At 41.0% G+C, this 20,419-nt stretch overlaps 1 protein-coding gene across 2 annotated transcripts; it reads right to left on the minus strand.

Annotated features, from left to right (window-relative positions):
* Positions 1 to 3,380: 3,380 nt before the first annotated feature.
* On the minus strand, positions 3,381 to 17,850 carry LOC108231778 (hormonally up-regulated neu tumor-associated kinase homolog). Of its 2 annotated transcripts, XM_017409061.3 has the most exons (11): positions 17,287 to 17,850; positions 15,510 to 15,632; positions 15,209 to 15,378; positions 13,037 to 13,092; positions 12,813 to 12,951; positions 12,594 to 12,721; positions 9,361 to 9,496; positions 8,621 to 8,798; positions 6,458 to 6,538; positions 5,481 to 5,775; positions 3,381 to 4,542 (listed from the first exon to the last, which is right to left on the minus strand). In XM_017409061.3, the coding sequence occupies exons 1-11, from the start codon at positions 17,545 to 17,547 to the stop codon at positions 3,851 to 3,853; spliced, it is 2,259 nt and encodes a 752-aa protein (XP_017264550.1). In that variant the 5' UTR covers positions 17,548 to 17,850; the 3' UTR covers positions 3,381 to 3,850. The 2 variants fall into 2 exon arrangements, with proteins under 2 accessions (XP_017264550.1, XP_017264551.1); XM_017409062.3 differs by lacking the exon at positions 6,458 to 6,538.
* Positions 17,851 to 20,419: the final 2,569 nt, after the last annotated feature.

Raw genomic sequence — 20,419 nt, forward strand, 5'->3', positions numbered from 1 at the left:
TTAAATGAATGTCTTGTGGACATGCTTCTGGAGAACTTGATGACTTGGTGAGGGGGTAATTAAATCATTTGTTGGAGCAGAAAAACCTCAAACTTCCAGGACGGCGGCCCCCGAGGTCTGGAGTTTGGCATAGAGGGTCACGAACTGATGATGGATCCACACAAACACACGGGTTTGTCGGATATTATGTCAGAAAATCTGTTACCTTCATTGTATTTTCCTTATTTATTTCTCTTTTAAAAAATAAAATAAAAATAAAACGTTGCCAGCAGGCTGATTTGCCTTTACCACTTCAAAGATGCACAAGTTGTGTTCATAAATCAGGTGCAAAGAAGATGTGGTCAAAACATAGTTTTTATGTCTATGTGCTCATTACCAGTCACCAGGAACCTGTGGACTTGACAAAACCGTGTGGATTACTGCTGTCGCAGACATTTACTGAGATAAAAAAAGTTATTTTTTGAAGCGATGTTCTCTGGAAAGGGTTATAAACAATTGCTAACAACCTGAGACCAAAATGGATCGCTGCCATCTTAAAAACAAAACATTTCATAGCAATTAATCCAAACTCTATTTAATAAACCTTAACATTGCTGTCATTTTCACATTACACAGGTATTCCTGCAGAAATATTGCAATATTCTTACTGGAAGTGCTACAGCTAGCTGCTGCCGTTGCTATTTGAGCTCGCACATAATCGTAAAATTCAATGTAAGAGGGAAACAGGGATGTAAATGTTTGTAAAATAGTGTTTATATGAGCTGCTGCGTAACTCCTTCAGACTGGATTTGTTTTAAGGCTGTTGTAATCCACGCGGACAAGCCGTTAGCTCGTCAGCCCGGGCAGAATTAAAACTCTGTTTCTATAATTCAAAGACGGAACCCAACTTCAAGATGTCTGAACTGCAACTTTAAGATATGGACAGTTTATGGGACTTTCCCAAGGCTTTGCTAATAAGTAACTCATTCAAGTCAACGTAAGCGAACAAAACAGTTAGTTACCGGTGGACAAGTTCTGGCATGTTTGGTGTTTTAACGATTTTAACAGGTATACCAGGAACAGACCGTCTCTAAAACATGAAGAGAGAAAAAAAGCACTCTTTAAATTTACTTTACTTTCCACTTTGGTTCCATCACTCGAGGGAAGTTTAATTACAACGGGATCAGGATAAAGAGAGACAGATGTAGAAAAAATATAAATGGCGATATTGTTCTTGTGGATCCTGAAGCATGTAAAAAAATAAAAATAAAAACAGCAAAAGTGAGCATGGTCAAAGCTTGCCATGGTGTCATTGTTTCTGCAGATTTTCAGTTTGTGAATGATGCTTTCATTTATTTCAGAAATCGGATATAGGATTGACTCCACATTAAACCTAAACATTTTTATGGTTTTGGTTTTTTTACCTTAAAGTAGGAAATTGAAATTTCCTAGTGCAAATGTAAAGCAACACAATTGCACACAAACACCCTTAAATGAAAATCTTCATTTCACCTGATGCAGCAGAAAACATTTGTGTTAATGTTTTATGGATGTCTGCAGGTGGGAATTTCTAACTGACAGAAATGTGTTGAAAATGTAGTCCTTATAGTGACATCGGAGTTATTTTCACTTTGATAACAAACAAGAGTTGGTGTAATTGTCTGAAGAGTTTAAGATAAAACATTGTTTCTGAATGTCCAATAATTTGACTCAGTATTTTGTAGCCTTGCTGCTCTGAAACTCTTATTGTGCGACGTTACGGCCTCAGATCTCCCGGTATCACTGTCCACCACTTCTTCCAAAGGCATTGTTAACGGCACATCCTCTTCAGAGAAAACACCGCTCAGCGTGGCGTGCACACAGTGTTCCAGCACTTTATGTGCAACATGCATTATTAATAAATTTTCCATGCCCTGTTTGTCCAATTTCTTTTATGCACGTTCTGCTCCCATTCAGAGCGCAGCTCATGATGGGCAGGGAGGTATTGAAGGGTTTTTGTTTCAGCCAATCTTCAGAATTCAAACCCAGATTAACTTTACGTGTTTCAGAATATATGAGTACTAACGTGCCTTAGAAGAACATTTATGACGACAATAAACTAGACTGAACTTACTTTAATGAATAGTGGGTTACTTTTGTTTACCCTATGACCAAGGCCCTTTTTATTTGTGGACTTTATGTTGACAAGCTTTCTGATCCCCTGCTTCTTGCTTAGTGAATCCCCTTTGTGCGACAAGAATGTGTTTTTGTCTGATGCAGTATCAGAGCTTAGTGGTTCATATCAGTGTTAGGTAGCCGGGGAGGTAACTGGAGTGGGAGATGTATCCATCTCAGTGGGTTCAATCTCTCCCCGTCAGGCACACGCCTCACTAAAACTCACACAAACACACAAACACACACACACACACACATACACACACAAGAGTGTCATGTAACAGAAGGTGAATTATTTAGCAGCTGTGATAACGGCCACGAAGAAGCCACCAGATTCCGTCACATCTCTGCATCTGATCATCGATGATCCAGTGAGAATAGCCAGAGGCTGATTATAAACAGTCCATATTTTTAAATGCAATCAGTGGATATTTGTTGGTACGCTTGCAGCTCATTGAAACGAGGCCACATTTCTCGTGAAAAGTGATTCAGTTGAAAGCATTTGTCTCATGTATGCCTTTAGTATGTGATAAAATAAACCAAAAACCAATGTAAAGTAATGATTTGTTGTTTATATTTACAAAGATATGCTGAAAGAATATTGACAGGTTTGTTGATCCCCTAAAGAGACTAATAATCTTTGCATTATAATCACGTTTCAAACAGTTTGATCTTAATTAGTATCACAGGTGCCTTCGAGGTTTTCATCTCATTCAGCCTGTTTTAGGGGGGTAAACAGCCCCCGGGTAGTTTTGTAGTTTGATATAATTGTTCACCACACTGAACAGCTGTCTGAGGAGCTTAGAAAGAAGATTATAGATGTCCATGTTAAAGTTAAAAGCTACAAGACCAAGGCAAAATAAAATATTTCTAAATGTGATAGCTTCTATTTTCTATTGTTCACCTCTCTATTTAAGCCTTTTTAAAGCCAGACTGGTTTATGGAGAACTTTTATTTTAAAATATGAGTGAAACTGAAATTAAATATAAAATGAAAAGGAAACGAATCAAAAAAAGTTTTATTTCCTTTAAACCTAAACTCAAAGTGAAATGTTGGGTGATTTCCCACCACCTCACATTCAGTTTCGTCATGAGGGGGATGTTATTTTGTTCAGATTGATGCTGGAGTTTCCTGATTGCTCACGTTGTGGATCTCTAAGGCACCATGTTGTACCCACTGTGTCAAAGAAGTTAAGTCACCAGAGAAGAAGTCAAAAAATGTCTATTTTTTTTCTTTTCTTTTATTGAGCAAAAACTTTGCAAAAAACAATTTCCAAAACTATTTCTAATTATATGACAGAGAAAATGAGACGAGTTGATGCTCAACTTTGGTGCCAAATGAACTCAAACCAAAGGTTTTTGTTGAACTTTGAGAAGATGTTTGACCAAATCCCGTCTTCTGAAGACCAGTTTCAACTAATGACAGCTAAAGTATTTTTGGCACAGATTTCCATTTTAAAGGAGTTTGTGATCATGGCAAACAGAACAGTAAAAATAGAAAAAATTAGCTTTGATGCTGTATATTTTGTAGCTGCCTTATAGTTGTACCTTTTACATGCGTACACAACTTGTGTTTTTGCTCCTTTTTTAGTACATATTAGGTTTTCATGAATGCTAATTTGAGTTCCTTCAAAGCTTTCACCTTCTTTGGACGTTCACCTTTGCCGCTCCATCCTGATCTGTGTTAATAATTCATGCTGTCAAGCTGATTCTTCCTGTCAGATTCGTCCTGCAGGAAGCTGTGGTAGGTTCAAGTCTGCGTCCCGACATTGCAGAGAAGAACCTAACTGAACCGAGTTCCTCGTACCACCATTCATCTCCTCTCCTCCTCCTCCTCTCTTCCCTCTCTCCTGCCTCAGGCTCTTCATGACTAAAGTGTGTTGTCTCTGAGACGGGAAAGCCGGTGGTTTAGACCCGTTCACAAGGAGCCTGGGGGGTCCACTTCGGTTCAGCCCCACCCACGTCAGCTTCCTTCCTCGTCCATCCTTTAGCCCCACATTGCGCAGGCGAGGAAGCGGAGTGGAGGAAGACGTCTGCGTCGTCTCCATGGTAACCAGGTGGCCTCTCTCTGAAGCAAGGACGGGGTGCGCGTCAGCCTCCAGGAGCATTCTGGGAGAGTTCTTCTTGGAGGAGTAAAACGTCTGCAGCTTCTCCAGTCGCTCGTTGACGTTCAGGTGATGAGAATCGTCGTGGTGGCGGTTGTCATGGAAGCAGTCTGACCCGGGGTTTGCTGCTCCTTCCGACTGAGTTGTCCTGAGCAGGTGTGTGTGTCGGACCGGCCTGGACGCGCCGCTGTCTCTGACCAGCTCAGATGGTAAAGGGACTTGGCATGGAGCGGAGTCACAAAGCTTTGAAGTTGAGCTTTTAGGAGGGGACAGACGGACGAGTTCCCTCTCTCCAAACACTGACACTAGAACACACATACAGATACAGTTTAGTACCGAAAACAACAAACTGTGGATTTGTATTGAATTCATAATTACATACAGTCATGTGAAAAAGAAACATCAGTTCTTTGAAGTGTTTTGCATATCAGGACATTATAAAATGGATCAGGTGCCAAAGTGGAAAGACAACAACAATAACCTTGGAGAAACAGCCTTTACTGCCCATCAGTCTGGAACAGGTCATAAAGCCATATAGAAAAATTATTCACAAGTGGAAAACATTTAGGACAGCTGCCAATCTTCCTAGGAGTGGATGTCCCAGCAAACTCACCCGAGGTCAGACTGTGCAATGCTCAGAGAAATCACGAAACATTACAGGCTACATCTCTGTCCCTATGGGCCTCAGTTAGCAGGTTAAATGCCTCTATGAGAGAACATGGCAGCACAATGTCCATTGGACAGATGAGACCAAAGTGGAGATGTTTACTCATAATGCAAAGCGTTATGTTGGGTGAAAACTAAACATGGCGGCGGAGGGATGATGATTTCAGCTTATTTTGCAGCCACAGGACCTCAGTATCCTGCCGTCATTGAGTCGACCACGAACTCCTCTATGGTCCAAAGTATCCTAGAGTCAAATGTGAGACCATCTGTCCAACATCTGAAGCTTGGACCAAACTGAGTCTTGATGCTACAGAACAATGATCACAAGCACAGCAGCTAATCTGCAGCAGAACAGCTGAAAAAAAGGAGAATAAAGGTGCTGCAATGATCCTGACAAAGTTCAGACCTCGACCTGGTTGAAATGCTGTGGCGGGACCTTAAAGGAGCTATTCAGAAACAAATATCTTCAAGGAACATCAATGAACTGAAGCAACATTATAAAGAAGAAAGGCCAAAATTGCTCCACAAACCGTGTGAGAGACTGATAGTCTTACAGAAAACAACTAGAGGTTCTCACCTTCAGGAAACAGTGTCTCTCTGGTGTCCAGGGTGATGGCAAGCTCCTCATCAGGAGTCACTTCTTCTGCAGGCAGAGGGACGGGGGGGGACGAGGGAAGGCGCGGAGGTAGAGGGGGGGAGGCAGAGAGCGGAAGATGGGGCAGAGAAGTAGACGGGGGCCTGTTCTCATCATCCTCCCTGCGGGCCTTTCGATGCAGGTCCTCGGTCCTCTTCCTGTAGCTCTGACTTCTGCTTGTCTGCTGGACCCTCAGAGACCGGAGCTGCTTCGAGCTCTTCTCATTGGTCTGTTCGCTCTGAAGACAGGCAGTGATTGGTCAGCAGTAAGCAAGACTTTATAAATAAAATAAAATAATACAATCAGACTATCTATTTTTTCTGCTGATTTCTGTCACTCTGACTTTACTAGGACTATAGATTGCAGTGTTTGGGTTGTGTGCTTTGAGTGCAGTGACCCTTGACCTTCACCTCTTCTTCTTTTTCTTTTGGCTGCTCCCTTTAAGGGTTGCCACAGGAAATCATCATCTGCCTCCATCTCACCCTATCTGTCACTCCAACTCTCTATATATCCTCCTTCATGAACCTCCTCTGATACCTTCACCGCTAACCTGGCATGAGCAGCTCGAGCAGGTCAAATTCACTCTAAAATGTTCCCAATATTCAGATTTAATCATTCTGCGGATACACTTTCTGCTCAAAGTGCCAGAGTCAGCAAAGCACCACTACAATAAGCTAAACCTCCCAGCATGTTTTAACTAAAGTGTCATCAAAGAACAAACTGTTGGTTTGATCTACAGACTGCTGCTTCACAAAGACTCTGGCTTTTTTTTCAAAAATAGGTTTTGTAAGAACGAGTTAAACTTCTCCAGACCTCTCCAGATGAGCCTGAGGCTCTTTAAAATGTCTCGTGTTGTATTTTTGAAATTTTATTTCTGTCTGCACATTTGTCACTGATTAGAGCTCTGACATTGGTTTCACCTGCTGAGTCTTTGATTCTGTCTTGTTTCTGTCCCTCCGTGTGTTCTTGTTGGGAAGACTCCAATCGCTGTTCTCCAGCTTCTTCAAAATCAATCACAGGTGTAAAAGCTTAAAGGCTACAGAAAAGTGTGCAAATCTAGTTTTTAAAGAAGATGTATGACGTAAAATTTCTTGAGACCACAAACTTTGGAGTCTGAAGTCAGAGAGAAAAAATAGAAAAATAAAAATAGCCATGACACTTTTTTCAGCCTCAACATTTGAAAGTATCTCATTCAGTGAGCGGTTTAAATTTGCATTAGAAAAGTGTGCCATTTCTCCTGCTCAGAGTAGAAGAAATCTTTATCTCCTCTCATCTTTAAGTCAGTGTCAAAAGATTGCTTTGCTTATGACTGCAGATTCGGATCAGAAGTGATAACTTGACAAAAAACTGTTTAAAAACGTTTCACTAGTATTTTGTTTAATCTGACTTATTGTTGCTTTTTAATTTATTCTCCCTGACATGAAGCTGGATCTACCAGTTCTCTGTTACCGAAGGGACAATGTTGTTCAAATACTATTTAAATATAGCTGATATGGGCAACATTTGTCAACATTAGAAACCACTGTGACTGGATTTTTACTTGGCCAGAGGATTGTTATATTACAGTGTTTATATCTGTAATGGGATGTTTTAATAACCTGTTCAGACTGCACCTAAAAGATGGACCATCAGCAACTACTTATTGCTGACCTGCAGAGGTAATAAAAGTATTGGTCCTGATCTTGGGGATTTTGTGTTGGTTTTGTTTAAAATAAAAAATAATTCAGTAAATTATGACTTATTTTGCTATTGGTACAGACAGTATTGCTCCGCCTTCAGCTTTGGTAGAAAGCTGTAATAAAAATTAAATTGGATACATATCTGATGTTTTTCAAAGCGGCCTTAGTCTGAACGATCATGGTGCATTTCATACAACTTTATATCACTGAAGTAGGGGTGTGCGGCTCAGTCCAAATATTGATATCATATTATCAATACCAACAATGGTGTTGGATCGTATCGATACTACCGTGATGGGATCGATAGCGGAGTTTATTTCTACTTTCAGTTTGTCGCTCCCATTTCAGAAGTGCAGCTGCGCTGAAGTAGATGGGAAGATGAGGCGTAAACATTAGTCAAAACAAGCATGGCAGATAATTTAGTTGGCTTTGATTTCACAACAACTTTAGAACTGATACACATGCCAACGTATGTAGCGTCCATATTTACTTTTGTAAACACAGTGTGCCGCGTGTGGCGTCACATCTTCTGTGCATGTGGATTTCTTCAGGGCTGTAGACTGTCACTGTTCACACTGGAGTCTGATGATGGTCGCATTTAAAAAAAATTAGATTTGAGCAAAATCAGGCCCGCATTGTGACCATAACTTCAGATGTCTGACTGAACAGTGATTGTGAACCAGGAGAATAGGTACGCTGGGAGAGCTGATTACTGAGTTGAGCTAATGAGCAGACGGGGCACAGGGGTGAGTGGGGAGCTGAATACAGAAGTGACTGGAGGGAAAAACCAATGGCAACTGACACAGAGAGGAAACAACAGAAAACATGCTGAACACAAGCAATCTCCAACAAGGTTATAACCAAACACAACCACAAAACCAACACAGAAACCTCCAGGATCATGACAGTATCTAACAGTAAAACCGTGTTTTCCAGCTCAGTGCATGTCTGTGCTCGGTTTCGCTCTGTGTGCACTTTTATTCTGACCGAGGTGAGGAGCCAAAGGCTAGTCTGAGCGTCACAGAGACCAAAATAAAATGGCTGCTGTCCTAAAACTCTAGTCTTAAAATCTCCATAGCTAACTTTTAAACCTGGTGGTTTATGAACCGTGGTGATAAAAGGTTCATAAAACAGTGTTTACATGGACTGCTATAACATATTTTAGATTGCAGTTGTTTTAAGAAGGCAGTAATTGTTTTTTTTTGTTCAAGTTTTTTACTTGAACAAGTTGGTAACTGTCAAAGTCAGCTGCAAAGAAAACCGCTCTGAAGACATCCTATACAGGTTTTACTTTGGTACTGTGACTCAGAGCGTGTTGAAAACATAACATTAAATAAATCCTGTCAACATTTAAGACACAGGCATCGTGTGTCTCCTTTAAGTACATGTATATGAGAAGTTAACCTTGCCAGCCCGGACTCCCTTCTGGCTCCTGGCGAACTTGCCGAGCAGCAGGTGGTAGTAAGCCATGATGTTGGAGGGCCTGTTGTTGGTGAGGGCGTGGATGATTTCGGAGAGGGAATAACCCAGAGCCTCCGTCATGTCAGCCAGCACAGACGAGTCGACATCTTCTGGACTCAACCTGGAAAATAACCGAGAGAGGGATGGAAAAATACTTTCAAACAGTAGTAAAAAAAATAAGGAGAGCAGAGATAGATTTACTGAGTTGGAATGACTTATAACTGAAGGATGTTGGTGGAGAGCAGAGCAGAACTGGAACACTTCCTCCATCATTCATGTGGATTCGAGAAAAATGCGTTACTGCCCGCCGGAGCCACACATGATTGCATTTCCACAATGCGTGAAGTGATGAAAGGGTTTTAGTAATGGTGTAATAGCCAAAGCTGTTACGCTGCAGACCACAAGAATTTTCATTTTGTTTGAAAATGTGCAGGGATTTTCCTCTTGAATGTGATGTTTGCTGCAAAACGTTCCCAGAGGAGAAGGGTTTTGTGTCCTTCCATGCTCTCATGATGCAAACACAAACTGCACACTGATGTACTGTGACCTTTTAGACTTTTTACCCTTTTAGAGAAGTGGTGTCATACTCTGATGTTATTTTGCATTCAGTTATGTCAGCATATCACTTCTAGATTAAGTCTAAGTAGTTAAATCAGGCGGACCGATGTCATCCAGTAAATCACCTGTTTTTATGAGACAGAGTGTGTAATGGCTTCTTGGCAAATCCTTCATTGATCCATTTCTCCTCCATTGCTGCTCTGACGCTGGGCCTCTTATCTGGATCTGGTTCCAGGAGAGACATCACGAATGACACAGCACCTGAAGCACAAATAAGAACAAAGCAAAGCCTTTGTTTCATATTTCTGCTTTAAACATTACCAAAGGGTTCTCTTTGAATACACAAAGTAACCTTGGAGCTGACAAACTGTTTGCTGAGTGGTGTTACGCTTGGAATCCCTTTTAACCCCTTAGTCCCCATTTTGGATTGATCTTGTTGGTATTAGTGCTGCTGCCCCCCAGTACAGGGGCTGCTAGTGATGCAGAAATTAAAGTAAAAAGTTGTGTTAGAAAAAGTACTGTAAATTATAGTAAACAGACACCACTGGTGCCACTAAGGGAAAGGGGAAAATGGCTGCTCCTCTAAATTTTCAGCACCCCCTCTGGCCCCTCCTGATCAGACAGTCTTATATGTGTGTAGTGCCCTGCTACATTTGTTTAAAAGCCCTGACCTGTTTTCATTTCAAAACAGTGTTTTTGATTGATCTAATCTAATGTGTAGTTGCTTGTGCTGTGACTGCTCTCGACCAGTGTTACTCTGTAATCAGATGTCAGTCTGTTAATGTTAGCCCCTCAGTATAAAGCAGGGATCAGTTATTTGTTTTTGTTTGTGTACCTGTCATTAATGAGAAAGTGTTGGTCAAGAGTTCTGTATTAAAGTATTAAAGTCAACACAAGGTGCTTAAACTAATGCGTGAGCACCGTGCTAGTTAGGACAAGACGTTTCTGAGTGAGTGTGGAGATGATATGAGCTTGTGTGCTTTGAATATGTGTAATTACTGTAGGCTTGTTTGGGCTTTGTGTGAATTTGAAATAGTGTGCTTCATGGGATTGCCACACAATCTGCTGAATTAGGAGTGCTCAGAACTCGTTTCTGAGTACCTGTATACTGAGTATAATGGAAAAAAAAAAAGACAAATGAGCTCCAAAAAGACTCCAACAATGACTCTTAAATATTCGGTGTATTATTTTCTGTTTGTTTGTTTGAGTTCTAGTGTGAAATTGACTGCCGTATAAAGGTTTATAAATTAGTCTTTGCACAAACCACTATGAAAGTTTTGATGAAGTTGTTTTAAGATGGCAGCAATTTACTTTGGCTCCCATTTGGACTAACTGTTAGCTCATCAATTCGTCAGAATTAAACTGTCTCCGAACTGAATTTGTTCAAATTTGAATTGTTTATAACCTTTCCACAGATCCACAGTCCAAAAAGATTTAAACTATCCCTCTAGTCTTACACTGTAAATGTAACATTTATTGGGGCAGCCTGAAGTAAATACAGCTGATTTGTATGTGAGAATAATCCAATAACCTGAAGGCAGAAAACAAAAAGACAAGAGTTACACAAACCATAACTAAAAAACAAAAGCAGAGCAATCACAATTTCTGTTCAGGCTTGTTTTCTCCCCCAGAAGTTTCAGTTTTAATCATTTCAGAGTGTGAAAAGTGTTCAGACAGAGAGCAAATAGATTGTATGTAACAACTGGACTCAGAGTCTGAAAACTGAAGCCAACGAAGAGGTTAGTTTACAGAGTTACAATCTCAGGAATCTGAGGAGTGAAAACCTCTAAAGCAGAGCAATCACGAGTCACCCGTTGCAGGACATCAGAGTTGCGCTGGTTTCCCCCGCAGAAACAGGAGCTTTGTTTACATCAGGATGATCGAGTGACAGTGGGAGAGCGCCACCAAAATAAAGTAGTGGAAATTGAGACATGGACACGCAGGATGACTTGGTAAAGTACAAATGAGAAAAGGTACAAAACAGAAGAGTGAAATGTTCATTTTTCTTCATTTTTTTCAGCATGTATTTGGTTAAAATGTAAGAATTATGAATGAACATAGTTTTTAGCTGGATGGATGGGCCACTTTTTCCTACTCTATCAGCCACTATTACAGTTTGTCACACATTTTTAGACTTTTGTTGTGACAATCCCACTATGTTCACATCTACATTACAGCACCATCAATAGTTCACAATGAGATGAAGCAATGAATCCATAAAGACGTGTGAGGGTGCTACTCCATACACATCAAAGCACTCATTATTTGGTGAGTTTATTCTTCTATTTCTGTCATCGTTTTCAGTTTGCTGCTCCTTCAGAGTTAAAAAACACTATACAACTATACAAAATGTGACTTTTGATAGTAATACATTGTACGGTGTTGATGGAATTTGGAAAAGAAAAGAAAAGCAAAACTGAGAAAAATGTTCACATTGTTGCTGTCTAACAATGACATTTTGATGAAACAAGTGAGAAAACCCAGCCGTCCTTGGAGCTCTGCAGCTCAGACATTCTTCACAGTAACATGATTCAAAGTTTAAACGAGTCACAGACTGATCGGGCATTTTGATATCTTCACGGAGTAAGTTTTATGATTTTAGGACATTTTATTATAAAATGTTTAACTTAGAGTGCACTGATGTCGCACTAACTTCTGAGCTGTCTAAACTTTCCCAAAGAAACTTCTTATTTTCACAGACTTTGCTTTACATTTACAGTTTATACATCAAAATGTGGCATTTTTTGGTCTCATCTCAGCCAGTGTGTTTCTCACATCTACAGGACTTATTTTCAAACCACCCCAGAAAGCAGAAATGGCACACCCAAACTCCAATGGACGCCCAGCGTACCTTAACTTTGAGTTTTTTCTTTAAATTCTGAATCGACAGGCCTCTTTAACTTGTCATATCTCCTACATAAAAGACTATAACCACAAAAAAATTGTGGCCAGTAGAAGATTAGGTTTTGCACATCAGATGTTTGTTCAAGGCTCAGTTTTAGTTTGTGTTTATGTCTGCGTATCTCATGAACGGGGGTGCTGTGTATGCCCCATGCTGAGACAAGAGTCTGGCTTTGCCATAGCTTAAATAAGTGCAAATATAAGGTTTTTCTAAAAGAAAAGATTGTGTATTTTGAATTGTTTGGACAATAGCTGCTTAGTGGTTCACACAGCACTCACACCTAATCTTGGTTATTGTAGTTTTTAACCATCTGGGACCAGAACCAAGATAAGTGACATACAGAGAGACAATCTCAGGAATCTGAGGAGTGAAAGCGTCTCAACCTTTCCTGCTCTACAGAATACAACACACGACAAACGAGCTGTCTTTAATTTAAGCCATCACTCTGACAGGTACCTTTGCTGATGTCGGTGGGGATGCTGCTGATCTCTCTGTTGACCATCTTCTGGTGCAGCTGCTTGATGTTGAACGGTTCGACGGTGAAGGGTAGCGTCCCCGTCAACATGGCGAACATGCTCACACCTCTACCGACACACAGAGAGAAACCGCGAGATGCATAGAGGAATGCAATGTTTTTAAAGCTTTAGTCCGAAACAGTAAAGCTTTGTCACATACATGGACCAGACGTCCACTTTGGGTCCATACTTCTTGTGAGCCAGCAGTTCTGGGGCGGCGTAGGCAGGACTTCCACACTGGGTGCTGAGGAGCTCCAGAGACAAAGAGTCAGGCTTCAGAGTGTTACTCAGGCCAAAGTCTGTGGGAACCATCACCATTTTTACGTCAAAGTCTCATTATTGCACTCTGAGGTACAGCAGACATCAGTTTTCAAGTCAACGCACCTACAATCTTTATGTTGTTGTGATCATCTAGGAGGAAGTTTTCAATCTTTAAATCTCTACAAAAAGAAAGAGACACATGGGTTAAGTACTCAAAGAAAAAAGTGCTTTCCAATATATTATGATGCTACACCAGTTTAGAAACTCGTGCAACGCATGTTTGGTCTTCCTCAGGTTTTTTATGTGTATGTGTGGACAAAAAGATGAGATGGGACTGGACCCAATGAAGTAACAGAAAACCCCCAAACTAAATTTGGGTTTGATGAGAGCTCAAGTCTTAAAAAAACTGCTGACTGAACATTTGATAATTTGGGGGATTAGTTTGTCCAAAACCAACCAGCCACTTTAAAAATCTCCAACCATTAAGTTTTTTAGGTCTAGTCAACCCGCTGCTATTCCTGTTTTATCCTCGATTGGCCTTTGCTGAAGTCCATTTTCTACATTTACCTGAAAAAGTGGTAATACTCCAGTCCACTGCCAGCTGTAAAACTACTGGCTAAATGAAAATCTGCAGTTAAGAGTGCGAGAGCCCCTATAAACTGCAGCCTGGGAATCCGCCATGTTCCTTTCATCTGCCTTCATCTAAAAAGCAGACACTCAAAAATCCAGAGAACCCGTCTCAAACAACCAGAGGGAAGTTAAAAAAAAAAAAAAAAGTAGAGAAAACCAGCCACAAAGAGCAGGAGTTGTCGTAAACGCAGCAAATCTATTGAACGTGGGTGGCAGGAGGTGTGTTTAAGTGCAAATTTTCCATTTATTTCCAGTTTAATCGTAGACGGTGGACTGTGTTGGACATTGTGTGTGTGGGTGTGTGTGTGTGGGAGAGTATAACACACAGAGGTGTTGTTTAGGAGCTGAAAGCTGTCTCGTTGAGGGACTTCATTAGAGAGGAAGTCCGTGATGTTGTGATGATGTGTGAATCATGGCGCCGGCACAGACTGATGAGGTCATTGCCTGGTAATCACATTCCCATCTTCAGACGCACCAAGGTCTTTAACCGAAGCGCAGCACTGTGCATACTGTGTGTGTGTGGATGCAAGTGTGTGTGTGTTATCTGACACCACACTGCTCTGTGTGACACATTATCTTTCTTACAGCATTTTCTACTTTTAGGGCTGTTAATTCCCTACAAACTCCTCCAAGTGTGTAATAAACGTGCATGTGAATTGACAAGTGTCTGTAGGTTGTCACACCAGGGAAGGGTGTAATATTCGAACACCTTTTTTTTATTTTTTTAGCCAAATCTCTGTGCGTATTGGTCAGCTCACAGTGAAACCTAACATGTATCTCAAAGCCTGATCGGTCGAACTGGTCTACAGTATCTTTTTTATTTATTTACTTTTATTTAGACAGGTAATCTCAATGAGACAGGCGGTCTCATTTACAAGAGAGACCTGTAAAACCAAACATCCGTTATATAAAAATAACACCGCGATAATCAGAAAACATTATTTTGACATTTCAAGGGAAGCAGAAAGTTAGAATCAGAAAGTTATGCCAGATCTCATGTAATCATGTGAAATGTCACACTCAGAGTATGTGCTGAATGACTCAGCTACTACCAGATTAAATTTTAGATTTTAGCTCATTAGTTGTAAAACTGACTCAATTAAAGCCTTTTAGTTTTTTCTCAGGTCGGTTGGCGGCAATCTTGGATTGGCTTGACTCCAAAAGTTAATGCCAAAGTTTTAAGCAAATATCTCACACCATGTGTACTCATAGTGCGAGTTGGGGATGACCCTCAGCTACAACCACACCAGATTTTAGCTCAATAACTGTAAAACTGGCTGAGTTCATTTTTGTTTTATAAGGTCAGTTAGCTGTAGCAGCCATCTCGAAATGAATTGACTTCAAAAGTTAATCATTTGTAAACGTACAACCATTGATTTGGGATTTTCAATAAACTCTGCCGAGTGATTTATCAGATATTTTGCTGACAGACATATGAACACACACACAGACACAGGCAAAACCATTTTCACCAGTGTTCTCATCAATAACCAGCACACCTGTTATCATCATACCATTTTCAGATATTTTTCATGTTTGATGAGGGAAAAACTGAGGTTTGAATTAGCTGAAAGCATCAAAGAAATGTTGTAAAATCTAACAGTTATCTCTAAATGATAACCTCTCTATAAATGCTGTGCTGTGTGTGTCATTGTGTGCAGGGACCTGTGCACGACGCCGTGCTTGTGCAGGTGATCCACCGCAGAGAGGATCTGTCGGGTGTATCGCCGCACCTCCCTCTCCTCCAGCCTCTTCCTCTCACAGATCCTGTCCATCAGGTCTCCTCCGGCACACAGCTCCATCACCATGTAGTAACTGTTCTCCGTCTCCAGAGTCTGACACACAGAGCTGGTTTTACAGACTTATTCACCGGCAGCTGATGTAAAACACCACAATAGTCCTACAGTCATTGGCATTGGAATTACATTCAAGCAGCATTAATGTACTATCCAGGTTTTTTTTTTACCTCCAGAAGAACTACAATGTGAGGATGTCGGACCATCTGATGAATACGAGGCTCTCGCTTCATGTTTTTCAGCACATAGGAGTCTTGGCGGGCTTTTTTCTTGTCTATCACTTTAATGGCTACCTGAATGCACACAAGAAAACCTACACATTTAACAAATTTTAAATGATTAATAAGGTAGGAAAACGTTAGGCATGAACCCATGTACCACTCTTAAACACTGGGAACACTGTCTCACATAACAGGATGATGAGGATTCCCACATTACGATTATGAGGATTTGTGTTTACAGAGTTTCATTTCTGACTTCAGGAAATGAAATGAACTCTTTGGAAAGTTACCTGAATGTTTATGTGTCAGCCCACCCATATACAAGTGTACAAAGGGTTTCTTTGAAGCAAAAAATAATGATATTTAAACAAGCCAAGGTGTAAAAAAAAGATATAAATATAGTGCAAAAACAAGACAAAAATGAACAATACAATACAGAGGATGCAGGAAAAGTAGTACTGAAAAGCTAAGGGCAAGGTGAAGGTGGCTGGTGTCGAAGAGCTGTTTAAAGATTAGTTAGAGAGACTAGAGAGTGAGGTTCAGGAACATTTAGCCAAAGGAACACTGAAGAGATTTTTGTTCCAGGTGGTTTGAGGTTGTGTTTTTTTCTCTTTTATTTTTGGCCTTTGGTGTTGGATGGAGCCCCTGAGTCGTTTAACGAGCTGACTCTGGTGACTCTGGTGACTCTGGTGACTGATGTCTGGTGGTTCTGATGCTTCTGAATCTTTGGCCAAACTGCAAACGATGGGGCAGGAGCTTAGATAATCTCCTCAGCTGTTCTCGCTATTCCCTGGAGGACCCTGAGGTCAGCGTTGCAACAATTTCCAAACCAGGAAGTGATGGAGCTGCAGAGAATGCTCCCAACGGTCTCAGTGGTCTCAAATGAGCAAATGAGAAGAAATCCTATACTTATGCACATCATCTTAGCCCTCCTTAATTAGATGACAACCCTGATGAAAAAAAAATGGCCAGATGGATGGATTTTGCAGGGTCTTGGCAAAGCCTGTATATGAGACATACACAGCTTTCTATATCATTGTTGTGGTGATTGGAAAAAACCCTAAAGATCCTGCAAACCTCTTTGTAAAGTTAACAAATGTCTACAGAGACAGAGAAACTATGATGACTAAACCCCCCCCACAGATAGGTTTGTTTGTTTCTTTGACAACCAGGTCAAGTACAAGTAGTTGGGTACTGGAAACAACCAGTGAAAGGTACACTTATGTTGGTTCAGACATATTTACACACCAATAACATCCAAAATTCAAAATGCTTGATTCATGTCTAAATAATAAGTATTATTTTAAACCCAAACAGCAAAACCATTTGTCTTACTACTTTTTTTACTGCCTGGTTTTTCTGCTTGACATGCATTATATAACTTGATATAACTTAAAGACAAAGATAAATTTCAGTTTTTATGTTTACACATAAACATGCAGTTGATTTATTGCACAAAAGCGTATTCACCTCAGATCGTTTTAAACCTGCTGTGAAAAGGGTCCGATGGGAAGTAAGTACTTGTAAATAAGTCTGACAGAGTTTTGTAAATGCATAAAAAAATAATGACAGGCCACTTATTTCTTCAGGTTCTCCTGTGTGTAATTACCTGCTACAAGGCACTAGTTATAACTGTGTAATCATGTGTTGAATGTGCGATCTTGTCTGATGCGTGCTACTTTCCGTGGGCTCTCTCTGATTTGTGCATTCTGGAGAAAGCACCCACCTTCTCCCCCGTGCCGATGTGCAGCCCCTCCATCACTTTGGCAAATGAGCCCTTGTTGATCATCTTCCCGATCAGGTAGGATCCCACCCGTTTGGAGTGGGGGAAGCTCCGCAGCAGCTCCCTGGGCACTTTCAGGGAGGGCAGAGGCAGCCTGTCGCGGCCCAGCCTAGTGGTCTCCCACTGGGGTACTTCCTGCTCAACTCCCCCTCCGTCTGCGACCATGTCCTCCAGAGTGGGCTTCACTGCTGCTGCTGCTGGCATTTCAGACAGGGCCCCATGCGGCCACCTCTGACACTCACAACTGGATCCAAAACCAGAACAATTCTTGCAGAACTCACATGCTGGCTAAGTTTTGGTCGACACAAATGAGGCACACAAGTTCCTAAAAGGTGAAGAAGAGCCTAAAGATGAGGTCCAGGTCTGAGCTGCAGACTTCAGTTCTCCACTCCCAGGTAATCTGGACTGTGCAGTGAACGCTTCCTGGTTTCTTTTTGTTTTTGATTCACATAAAAGTGCCTCGGAGTGTCTCTCCTTCAGGTGCTCAGGTGACTTGTCTCGCTCCTCTCTCCCTCTGTGTCGCCCCGCCGGTTAGTGGATGATTAACCGTTGTGTTCTTAGGTCAGCTTCGACGATGAGGAGGACATTCTACACCGTAATCACCCTCCTCCCTACCCCCCTGCTGTACACACAGATACTCACAGTTACACAGTAACCTTTTGCAATGGTCCTCTTTCACCTCCTGGACCTGCATTTGGAATAGCATTATTTTGTCCCATTATTTTACTTAATAAAAAAAGATATAGCTATCACCTTTAAAATCTCCCCCTTGGAAGGTCAGAGGTCAGGGTAAACGGAACAGTCTACTCCCTTGCAGCTGAAAATCTTTTTTCTGTCTTCTTCACCAAATCTTTATGTCTGGATTCCTACATCAACATGAATATTTACTGGGTTCGACCTAGTTAACACTACAGGAAACCTAAAATGCAGCCTAAAATGATCTCACTAACATAAAACTGAAACTCTCTACAAAATATTAAAATAAGACATCACATATTATAGGATAGTTTTCATGTTTTTGTTCCAATTGAAGCCATTAGGAAACAATGTCCTAGCTCTCAGGACCTTTTCAAAAAGCAGAGTTCATCCATCAATCTACACTTACTGACCACTTAGATAAGTCTACCTTTCTAATACCAGGTTTGACCCCCTTTGGCCATCAGAACTGCCTTAATTCTTCTTGACAAAAATTCAACAGGTTGTTGGAATTATTCCTCCGGTCCTTGTTGACATGTTAGCGTCACAAAGTTGCTGCAGATTTGTCAGCTGCATGTCTATGATGTAAATCACCTGTTCCACCGCATCCCAAAGGTGCTGGACTGGATTAAGATCTGGTATCTGTGGAGACCATTGGAGTCCAGTGTATCCAGACCCATCAGACCAGGAGATGTTTTTCCAATCTCTTATTGTCCAGTCTTGGTGAGGCTGTGTGAACTGCTCTTAGCTGACAGGAGTGGCACCCGGTGTGGCCTTCAGCTGATGTAGCCCATCTGCTCCAAGGTTACACGTGTTGTTGTGTTCAGAGATTGAGTTCTGCAGATCTTTGTTGGAACCAGTGGTTATTTGAGCTACTGTGGCCTTTCTGTCATCTCAAACCAGTCTGTCAATTCTCCTCTGATATCAACAAGCCATTTTTGTCCAAACAACTGCTCCTCAGAGGACATTTTCTCTTTTTCGGACCCTAGACATGGATGCATGAAAATCCCCGTAGATCAGCAGTTTCTGAAATACTCAGAGTAGCTCATCTAGCGCCAACAACCACACTACATTCAAAGTCCCCTTTCTTCCCCGTTCTGATGCCACCACATCTTCATGCCTAAAGGCTTTGAATTGCTGCCATGTGATTGGCTGCTTAGCTGTTTGCGTTATTAATCAATTGAACGGATGGGCCTTATAAAGCTGCCGGTATGTATTTTGGAAAAAAAGTTGGACATAAGCACATTAGACCCCAGTTACAAACAAGAAACACTTATCAGTCCTTCCCAGTTAGCATTAATTAGCATTTGGAAAAAACATGAGCAAATGAATCACAAAAGATGTCAGATAATAAAAAAATAAAGGTTTTTGGGAAACTTTGGCTCCTACTTTTGCTATCTAGAGAAGCTGTGAAGTTGTGTTTTAATTCCTTGTGATGTGTTTTATTTAGAGCAAAATACAGTCTTACTGAAACTTTAACTGTGAAGGCATTTTGCCTCATTATCAACCCAGAATGCATTTGTGCAGGCAAAGTAACAGAAAATGCCAAATAAAACAGAGATTTAAAGTTTTATGATGGAATCTGTAAACCCCTCACATAAATACTGTACATGATTAGTTCTTGAACGATGAGCTCATTTGATACCAATGATCAATTACATGATCCCCCACCTTTCATAGGCAGCCGTGTCTCTGTGTGAGTGTGTGTCTGTCTGTCTGTTAGCAAAATATCTCATGAACCCGTGGACAGATTGTAACGAAACCCTCAGACAGCAATCACTGGATGCACGTCTACAACTGAGTAACTTCGATCAACTTGATTCAAAATGGCTTTTACAGCTATAACTCAGTCAACTCTACACATATTGTGTCAAAGGTAGTAAATGAGAGTCTTCCCAAACACATACTTTGAGCACTAAAAGGTTGCGTAAGATTTGTATTTTAAACTTTGGCATACAAGGTGGTGGGAGACATGCGTTCCTTTAGGGAATTCTAGTTTCAATATTTAAAGAAAAAACAGGAGTTTGAAGGCTTCAGGTGATAAAAAACCTGACATTATGATGCTTCCCATGGCGGTAAAGGCTGTGATGGTGGCCATCACTGGAGAGCAGTAGTGAGAATTTGAGCTGATGAGCCTTAGTCAGCATTCTGTCTTTGGCCTTGTGTGTTTTAAAGCACACGCCTGTGTAAACTTCAGGCTCACATTGCACTGTATTGCTGGCTGATTTTTTGAAACTCATTCAGCTGATGAAAGGAAAGATAGAGCCTTACATTCTCCATGTAACTCAATACATCCACACACACACACCCTTACACAACCTTTACCGGAGCACCTGTAGCACCAAATGAGGATTCTGGTTACCTTCTTTCACTCTATAAT

The sequence above is a fragment of the Kryptolebias marmoratus genome, linkage group LG19 (genome assembly GCF_001649575.2).
Source record: "Kryptolebias marmoratus isolate JLee-2015 linkage group LG19, ASM164957v2, whole genome shotgun sequence".
NCBI lineage: Eukaryota > Metazoa > Chordata > Actinopteri > Cyprinodontiformes > Rivulidae > Kryptolebias > Kryptolebias marmoratus.

What these genes read in the sequence shown, in the direction of transcription:
- LOC108231778 (XM_017409061.3), bottom strand. Translation starts at nt 17,547, where the DNA reads ATGCCAGCAGCAGCAGCAGTGAAGCCCACTCTGGAGGACATGGTCGCA. An exon ending in CAACAACATAAAGATTGTAG is followed by an intron (nt 12,952 to 13,036) that starts GTGCGTTGACTT and finishes TGGTTCCCACAG; the next exon opens with ACTTTGGCCTGAGTAACACT. An exon ending in AAAGTGGACGTCTGGTCCAT is followed by an intron (nt 12,722 to 12,812) that starts GTATGTGACAAA and finishes GTGTGTCGGTAG; the next exon opens with AGGTGTGAGCATGTTCGCCA.